The following is a 9855-nucleotide window of genomic DNA, read 5'->3' as shown; positions in this document are numbered from 1 at the left end:
AAAAAAATTTGTCAGTGAATAGATTGACAATTTGTTTTCCTAGCGACCCCCCTTTTTTTTAATACCTGTTTTTTCATGGGTACTTAACAATGTTGATGCCTTTTTGGCAATGAATTAGGGGTAGTTTTTGTGGTTTGTGTTTCAAACTCTTGTTTTGTTTAGTACGCGTAACAAAGATGTCTCAGAATTCTGTTCGTGCTAGAGAATATAGGAGAAATTCTTTGAAAAGAAAGCGAATGTAAAGTCACAATCGAAATGCAAGAGGTCAGTATTGATTTTACTTTTGTGATATTTTTAGTATTTTGGTCGAATTTTCAATGATTTTATATCCATCGGAGTCTTTGTAATTTTGTTCCTTTTCTAATCTTTTAGAGGTGCTGCATTCCTCGACGCCTGTTATGTCTTTGAATGATTATTCGGGTAATTTTTGTTGCTCTACCTATATTTTTGTAGTTAATCCTTATGTTTCTAATAATTTATCTGTTTATTTTATATGTTTCCAATGTTTCTGTTCATTTTTATCTTTTAGAAAATTTAGTTGACGTGTCCCAGAATGTTTATCAGAGTTCAATTTTTATTTTGTCAGGTACAATAATATCTTTAAGTATTCTATCCCTGTCCAATTTTGTTTTTGTTAAATTATATTTTAAGTTCTTTTGGTTTATATGTAATAACACATTCGTTTGTTGATTTACTATTGTTTTTTGCAGTTTTATACCTAAAAGGTTTACTTTAACTATTAGTAACTCATATAATTCCTAATTAAACATATCAGGAAACTTCTGTACTTGATCTTTTTTTAATTTGACATCTCAATTAATATTTGTAAAATTAAAAATGATATAATTATTCTAAATATCATTCAAAATAATTATAATCATCCTAAATTATGATAAGTTGTTATTAAATTACGTAACATGATCGTGAACTTGTTTAGTTCCTGTTTTTTTAACATGGATGAAAGTGATTAAAATAGTTAATACTTGATTCAAAGCGAACAATTACTTAAGGTAGTTAAATTATCTAGCGTAACCCTGACCAGTTGCCGCACATGGTTGAAATAATTAATCCGATCATAAATTTGCTTATAAAATCATTTGGATCACTAAATAGGCTTAATTTATATAGTTATTTGAAAGATACACAAGTACTAGAGGTTATTAAACTGTTTAATTAGGGTGTATTCTTGCCTTGGACAATATGAAAAGTTTTTCGGTTATGTGGTTAGATTCACATAATTAGTTAATGAATTAACTTTTGTAGCTATATAATACACGACGGGTATTTGTTGAAACTTTTTTAATTTGGTGTCATAATCAATAATTGCATATTAAAAAAATAATTACTCTCTTGGTCCTCTAATTTTTTGAAATTTTCTATTAGGTGCATATAATATCTTTTTTGTTTCAATTATGTCCTTCAGACAAAATTCCTTTTTTTTTAATTAGGTCACTCTTGATATTGATTCGCTCAATTGTATCAGGATGTATTTACAACAAAAAAATATGGTACATGGATTAAATTAAAAGAAAAACAAAGCCTTTGCAGCCAATTAAGAAAAAAATGGTGTAATGACTCAATTAAAATAAAAAATAAAAAAGGGAGTTCCTTAAAAATTTTGGAAAATGCTATGCACCAATAGAGTCATTAAAGTCTAAAAAAACACAAGATGATTCTAATTGTGATTTGGATTATTTAATTCGAACTTACACAATTAGTATGAGTGATTAAAATAATGAAACAAAGTCTATTCTAACGTTAAAAAAGAAAAAACAAACTCTTCTTGAATATGCATTAGGCTTTATCTACATTTTCTTTTTTAATAAATCAATGTTAATTCAGATTGGTTTTTGTAGTTTATTACATTTTTAATGTTCAATTTTTATGCTAATTATTAAATAATTAATTCATTTTTTATTTCATCATGAATTTTTTTATATTTGGTTGTTAAATATATATTTACACAAAATTCTATTAATTTAAATTAAAATGGATGATATAGACCAATCAGAAATATATGATCCTTCGATAAATTCATTCAGTCAAGTTGGTTTTGTTATTGATCATCCTCTGTTCTTGCAAAGTGAGATACAAGGTACGCTCTCTTTCTTAAATCATCTATTATTCAAGAATACTCAAATAAAAATCTTATTTACTTAGTTTTAAAAGATTCCATTGTGCTTCCGTGATGAGATTTTATTCAGACAGTGTAAAATAGAAATAGTGTTTTGTGATATATTCTTTTGACAAAATTTAAACGAGTCAAGTATTTATTATATATTATATCAGTAAGCTAATGGTTTATTCATTTTATGTTCAATCTATTTCATGGCATCAAATTGAGATAAAAAAAATTTTATTATTATGCATGTTTTTTTTCTGCTTTATCTTTACCAGGTTGTCTTGATGTTGGTGATCCTAACTATGAATGTTCAATCTGTGGGGCGTATTTTTGGTTATTGAAACGTGTTGAAAGAGACTCTACAATTAATTGTCCTGTTTTTACTGTTTGTTGCTCAAAAGGAAAAATTCAGTTACCTTATCTTCGAAAGCCCCCAGATCTGCTATATAATTTGATTAATGGACATGATAGGAAGAGTTTGTATTTTCAAAAAATATTCGATCTTATAACAGTATGTTTGCCTTCACGTCTCTTGGTGGTAAGGTACTGGATTCAGTGAATGATGGGAGTGGTCCACCATAGTTTATTATAACTGGTCAGAATTATCATCGGATTGGAAATTTGCTCCCAGATCCTGGTCAGAAGCCTAAATTTGCGCAATTATATATATACGACACTCAGCATGAGATAATGCATAGGCAGGGAATCTTTCGGTATGTGTGTTTGAAATGTTGTTGTTTATTTTTTTATTTTATTTCCCTGATGTTTTAATGTTATTTGCATTAAAAATAGGTTAATACCTGTTATTGTATAGTTATATTGTGTTTTATTCCTGTTATAATGCGTTATTAATCAGTTCTCAATGATAATGATGTATCAAAACATATCGAAATTGTGTTCTGTGTGGTTTTTAAATATAATTTTGTGGTTAATGTATATTTGTTTTAGGCAAACATCTGAGATAGATCGAGAATTGATAACTGAGTTGTTGGAAATGATCGATACTCATAACGTCATAGCACAGTCATTTCGAAGAGTCAGAGAATTTTATCAGTGTCATTCATCCGAGATCTTCTCTTTGAAGTTGTTTTCACATAGGAAGGTTGATCGAAGAACTTACAATACTCCCTCTTGTGACAAAGTTGTTGCATTGATTGTTGGAGATTTTGATTCGTCGGATCATGGTCGCGACATTATTATTCGATCTACTGCTGGTCAGTTGCAGCATATTTATGAAACTCATGCTCTGTATTGGCCCTTACAGTATCCGTTGTTGTTTTCATATGGCGAGGATGGTTACCAGTTGAATATTCCTTATCGTGGTAAAGTTGGGGGATATGTCCCTAGAAAGAAAACAAGGGTTTCTCTCAGGAAATTCATATGTTTTTGTCTGCAGATTAGGGAGCAAGAAGATGGAATTATTCACAAGTGTAGGTGATTATTTCAATGATTTGTTGTTGACTGTTTCACCATGATTGAGTAACAGAGGTTGTATGAGATTAGAATGAAGCAGAGTACAATTAGAGGAGAAGTGCTTCAAGGAATAGAAGAGGCTACGCGTCGTGGTGATGACGAAGCTTCTTCAATTGGGAGGCGAGTCATCTTGCCTTCTTCCTTCACTGGTGGTAGGCGTTATATGTTTAATCATTGTCAGGATGCGATGGCAATCTGTAAACATTTTGGCTATCCAGATTTATTCATTACTATTACGTGTAATCCAAATTGGCCTGAATTTCAGCGATTCACAGAGCAAGAGCGAATTTCCATCGCTGATCGTCCTGATATCTCTTGCCGTGTTTTTTATGCTAAGTTGAAATGCCTGCTAAGCAATCTCAAGGACGGTGTGTTTTTTGGTCCACTTAGTTAGTGCAGGTATGTTATTTCTATCTTGGCATTTCAATTTTTGTCTGTTGTGCTTGGACATATTGTTGTTTGGGTTCTTAATGATGCTTTTGTATATTTTAGGTATGTATACTATTGAGTTCCAAAAAAGAGGTCTACCACATGCACACATGTTACTATGGCTTAACGGGGAAAGCAACTTACAAAGTGTTGAAATTATTGATGAATTTATCTGTGCCGAGCTACCCAATCCTCTCAAATTTCTAGCCTTTTATAATGTCGTCACCAAGTACATGATCCATGGTCCCTGCGGTCGACTTAGACCGAGTTCTCCTTGCATGAAAGATGGTAAGTGCTCAAAATTTTATCCAAAAAGATTCATTGATCAAACGAGCTTTGATGAAGATGGCTATCTGATATATAGATGTCGTAATATGGATGTGACAGTGAATATCAACGACGTTGATATTGACAACAGATTTGTTGTGCCTTATAATCCACTGCTGTTAATGAAATATCAAGCTCACATAAATCTTGAGTTTTGTAACAAGTCAAACGTCATCAAGTATCTTTTTAAGTATATCAATAACGGTCCGAATCGGGTGACTGCAACTGTTGGAGAAACATATCATGTTGGTGAATCTTCTCAGGTGGTTGATGAGTTTCGTTATTTATCACTGTTTGAATCCATGTGGAGAATTTTTGCTTATGATATTCATCATAGATGGCCGTCAGTACAGAGGTTGACTTTTCATTTGTCGAACCAGCAACATGTTGTATTCGATGATGCTGATATCACTACTCATGTTTATTTGCGCAACAAAGATTTGCTGACAATGTTTACGAGTTGGATGATGGCCAACAGGCGGTTCCCGGATGGGCGGTCTTTAACATATGTTGAATATCCGGGAAAATTTGTCTATTGTTCGAACAGTAGGGAGTGGAAGCCGAGACAGAGGGGATTCTCAATTGGAAGATTGAGTTTTGCTCATCCGTCATCTGGTGAACTTTTCTATATGCAGATGCTTTTGAATGTGCAGAGAGGTTGTACCAGTTTTCGGAGTATAAGAACCGTGAATGGTGTAACTTATGATACATTTCAGGAGGCATGTTCTGCCATGGGATTCTAGATAGATGGTAAGGAGTATATTTCTGCTATTAAGGAAGTCGCCGATGTAGCGTCCGCTGCACAGCTAAGGTGGCTTTTTGTGATGTTGTTGCTATCTGGTTCCATGGGAAGGCCTCTGTCAGTTTGGGAACAAACTTGGGCTTATTTGTCTAATGATATTCTTTATCGCAGAAGGCATGAGCTGCAATATCTTGGTAAGCATTTTGTTCATGGTGATTTTATTATATGACAAGCAGGCACACACGGACACAGACAGTGCAGAAATTATATTATCGTGCTAATATTTATTAATTATCGTTAAACGTAGATCTAACGATGAGTCAGGACAAGTTGCAAACATTTTGTTTGTTGGAGATTGAAAAACTATTGCAGAGTAATGGAAAATCATTGAGAAATTATGTTGGCATGCCGGTTCCTAATAACTCTTTAGTGTCTCAATTTAGCAACTTGATGCTGCTGCGTGAGTTGCAGTTTGACATTGTTTCTTTGACTCGTGAGCATGATACAAATGTCTTAAAGTTAAATGAAGAACAGAGGGTGGTCTACGATAAAATTATTGATTGCATTTCGAATAAGAGGCACGGATTCTTTTTTGTGTATGGGTTTGGTGGCACTGGAAAAACTTTTTTATACAGGGTTTTGTTGGCTAGATTGCGATCTGAGAAAAGGATTGTTATAAACGTTGCTTCTAGTGGAATTGCTTCTCTGTTGTTACCTGGTGGTAAGACGGCGCATTCTATGTTGAATATTCCTGTTGAGCTGACTGAAGATACTGTTTGTCGGATTAAGAAGGATAGTGCAAAAGCTGAGGTAGTCCGATTGGCCGATTTGATTATTTGGGATGAGGCACCGATGACTAACAAGTTGGCATTTAAAGTGCTCGATAGGACGTTACGTGATATAATGGTTTCGGTCTCTGATAGGAATAAATATTTACCTTTTGGTGGGAAGGTGGTCATTCTCGGTGGTGATTTCAGGCAGGTCTTGCCAGTTATTCCAAAAGGTTCTCGTGCTGAGATTGTGATGGCTTCGATAAATTCTTCTGTCCTCTGGAAATATTGTGAAGTTTTGTGTCTGACGAAAAATATGAGGTTAACAATGGGATTGGAACAATCAACTCCTCAGGAGTTAAGGTCATTTTTAGATTGGATACTTCAAGTCAGTGAAGATCGATGTGGAACAGTGGTCAATGATAAACTTTTTGTTGATATTCCTTCTGATCTAATAATTCCTGTCTTGGAGAATCCAGTGGAAGATATTGTAAATACAATCTATCCGAATTTGGTTCAGAATTTTTGTGATCCAAGTTTTTTCCAGGATATGGCAATTTTGGCTCCGACTGTCGACAATGTTGAAGAGATAAACAATTATATAGTTGACTTGTTGCCCGCGGAGGAGAAAAATTATCTCAGTGCTGATTCGATATGTGGTAGTGATGTCTATTATGATGTTGGTGTTGATTGGATAAATGTTGAATTCTTGAATCAGATTAGGTGTTCTGGTCTACCTAATCATTCGTTGAAGTTGAAAATAGGCGTGCCTATTATTTTGTTGAGGAATATTGATCCAGCTGGGGTTTGTGTAATGGAACTCGACTTGTTGTGCGAGATTTAGGGAGAAATGTGATCGGTGCGGATATTGTTTCTGGTAGCAATGTTGGGGATAAAGTTTTTATCAGTAGAATGAATATGATTCCCAGTGATATGGTTATACCGTTTAAATTCCAACGCCGTCAGTTCCCGGTTTCTCTGTCGTTTGCGATGACAATAAACAAGAGTCAAGGTCAGACATTATCAACAGTTGGTTTGTTCTTGTGTCGTCCTATATTTTGTCACGGTCAACTTTATGTAGCTATTTCCCGAGTTAGGAATAGAAATGGTCTTAAGATTTTACTTTGTCATGATGGATTAGTTGATCCTATCAGGACTGAGAACGTTGTATTTACGGAAGTTTTTGATAAGATATAATGTAGTTTCTTCTTATACATTTCAATCTTATCTGTGTAATTTATAGTTTTGTTTTTGTGTATGTTTTGTTTAAAGAGGGACAGTTTCTTTGGGGTATGTGTAAAATCATCTCAACCATTTTGTGTGCACTAGATGCACCAATTTTTATGAACTGTTAGATTTTATTAAATGAAAATTAAAGGATGTTATGAAAGAAGAGTATTCATACGATTTATAAATATAGAATATATTATTATATATTACCATACGCGTGGTTTCATCTCCGATGTGGAGTGCTATCTGCATTTCAGGCCCGTAGACATTCAAGCTGGATGTTCTTCTCCAGCGTGACTTCTCCTCATGAAGGGTGCATATGCTCCTCTTTGCTTTCGCCGTCAGTTGTATTTTCTCGCGATTCCTTCACGCAAGCCCCTTTTTTCGTGGATTTAGTTGATTAGGTAATCATCAAATTGAACCCAAGCCCCTTTGTTTTCATCTCCTAATCTGCTTCCCTCTGCCCTACCAAACGTTGTCTACATGCTCTGTTTCTTCGGTGTTTGGTTCCTTGTCATTCATTGTAGGTTAAGGATTTTCCCATAGAGTCTCAAATAGAAGATTTGCAACCAATCAATCAGGTACACTCTTCTGGTCCTTTTACTTCCAAACCTGTTTTCGTCTTCATCGTTTTCCTTTTTGTTGGTCCTTTTATCATTTCTCCTTTTGTTAGTTGTTGAGGTTTTTTTTTGTATGTGGTTTGTCTATTTTATCAATATTTTGGTTTTTATAATGATTAGAAAGATGAAATTTCTACTTATGTTTTCTTATATTTATGGATCATGGTTTGCTTTTGTCAATCATTGTCTAGGTCTCGGGTTTCTACCTAATCTACTTCCTCAGCGATGACGTGATTGGCAGAATTTTTCCAGCAAAGTGAGTTTATGGATCCACCCTCCCCTATTCGAGTTTTGTATTTCGATTTTTCTTTTCATTCAATAATCCATTTAAATTGTTTGTTATATTGTTTAATTTATTTTATTTAATAAAAACTATTTTATATTTCATCTGTTGCATTTCGTAGACATAAAGTTGTTTGTGCCGAGTTTAATAGCTTCATTGAGAAAGGAATGGGTGTTGTGACACCAAGTTGGCATCATGGTCCTCTGTTATCTTTCCCTAAAAATGTCTTCTGCACATATATTGATGTTCTTCCATATATTATGTGTCTTCTTGAAAATATTAAATTTTATTAAAAAATTTGATTATTTATTTTTTTAATTCTAATATTATTTTTTCCAAAAAATAAAAAGAAATTATATTGTTAATATATTAATAAAAATAAAATATGACCATCTTATTAATGAAAAATAATTATTTATCTTCTTATAGCAAGAAAAGTCATATGATACCAATGCAAATTTCATTTTAATTTTATGAACAAAAAAGTTATTTTAATCTTAATTAGACTCGATCCATACAATTTTATTTCATTTTATTATTTCTAACATATATATTTAGGTAATATATATTATTAGTAGTAACTTTTTTATAATGTATGTATCAATTATTCTTGCTTCCTTTTGTCTTCTATTTTTTTTTATTATTTTGGTTTTAATATTTAGTAAAAATTTTAATTTGATGTCTAAAATTTTAAATATTTTGTTTTAGTTCAAAATAATTTTGTACGAATTTAAGTATTGTTATAGTATTGTTATTTAAAGTACTTAATTATGCACTAAGATATTATGTATCTATTACAGTGTATCAATGTTCTTCTTTTATATTAACCTTTGATCTCTATGTAATATAATCTAATGGTCTATACAAATATGGCATACTCTATAAGTACATAATTGTTGTTCTCATTTAAGATATACCCTCTTGTTTAATGAATACAATTGATGGTTCATATTTTACTTTGATTTTTTTTTTCGTTTAAAAAAGTCAGTTTTTAAATACATCTATTTTATCGACTATCAAAAAGTTAATTGGCTATGGCCCAGTTTGGGTAAGCAACTTTTCCTTTTGATAAAATAACTTAAATAATAAATGACTCTATTAAAAGTAACTTATAAATAGGTTATTTTGTGTTTGGATTTTAAACTCTAAAGTGCTTATTTTATAGAAATGTGATGAAAAGTAAATGTATTATTAGAGAAGTCACTTTTTTTAACTTCTCTATAAGCTCCTAAATAGCTTCTTAAAAAGTTGCAATTTGGTTTTGAAAAATGCATCAGATATTAATATTACTACTTTTCATAAGTTAAAAGTTAAAAAACGTTGCTTCTAAAGTTTTGTAAACGGGCCTTATATCTTTATGAAAATATTAAATTTTATTCAAAAACTTGATTATTTACTTTTTTGAATCTGATATTGTTTTTTCTAAATAAAATATATTGTTACTATTTTATATTTTATTTTTCTGAATTTATCCAAATCTCAATTGATTTTGTTTTGTTCTTTCTTAGTTAAAATATATCTGTTTTAATAGATGAACCAAATTTTTATTTTTTTAAAAATTCAATTTAAACTATCTTTTTTAATACATTGAATTTGCATAAAATAAAAAAGTTAAATATATAAAATTATTGATTTTCTTTTTTTTACTACCAGTCTAAAAAACACTTCGTTGCAGTTATTTGTTTTGATTAATATAATCATCTCAGTTAAACGATAAACTTAATTAAAGTGAGGTTATTCTAATTTCTTTTCATCAAAATCTTCACTTTTGGTTGATTAGGGATCCTAAAAGACGTTTCTACCTCACCCCATCTCCTCTATCCCTAACCCAATCTCCATCTGTTGCATGATGTCCGTAC

The 9855-nt window shown here is 31.8% G+C and overlaps 1 protein-coding gene across 1 annotated transcript; it reads left to right on the top strand.

Annotated features, from left to right (window-relative positions):
* Nucleotides 1–1989: 1989 nt before the first annotated feature.
* On the top strand, nt 1990–7973 carry LOC112778605 (uncharacterized). Its single transcript, XM_025822908.1, has 11 exons — nt 1990–2095; nt 2398–2633; nt 2723–2835; nt 3071–3482; nt 3609–3963; nt 4088–4312; nt 4412–5046; nt 5095–5287; nt 5401–6668; nt 7621–7674; nt 7905–7973. The coding sequence occupies exons 1-11, from the start codon at nt 1990–1992 to the stop codon at nt 7971–7973; spliced, it is 3666 nt and encodes a 1221-aa protein (XP_025678693.1).
* The last annotated feature ends 1882 nt before the right edge of the window (nt 7974–9855 follow it).

This window comes from Arachis hypogaea, chromosome 19, assembly GCF_003086295.3.
Source record: "Arachis hypogaea cultivar Tifrunner chromosome 19, arahy.Tifrunner.gnm2.J5K5, whole genome shotgun sequence".
NCBI classification, from domain to species: Eukaryota; Viridiplantae; Streptophyta; class Magnoliopsida; order Fabales; family Fabaceae; genus Arachis; species Arachis hypogaea.
The sequence above is the reverse complement of the archived record's forward strand: the minus strand, read 5'-3'. Positions and strand labels throughout refer to the sequence as shown.

Coding starts and splice junctions, on each gene's coding strand:
- LOC112778605 (XM_025822908.1), top strand. CDS start 1,990: ATGGATGATATAGACCAATCAGAAATATATGATCCTTCGATAAATTCA. Junction 5,047..5,094: donor GTATAAGAACCGTGAATGGT/GTAACTTATGAT, acceptor ATGGGATTCTAG/ATAGATGGTAAGGAGTATAT. Junction 5,288..5,400: donor GCATGAGCTGCAATATCTTG/GTAAGCATTTTG, acceptor CGTTAAACGTAG/ATCTAACGATGAGTCAGGAC.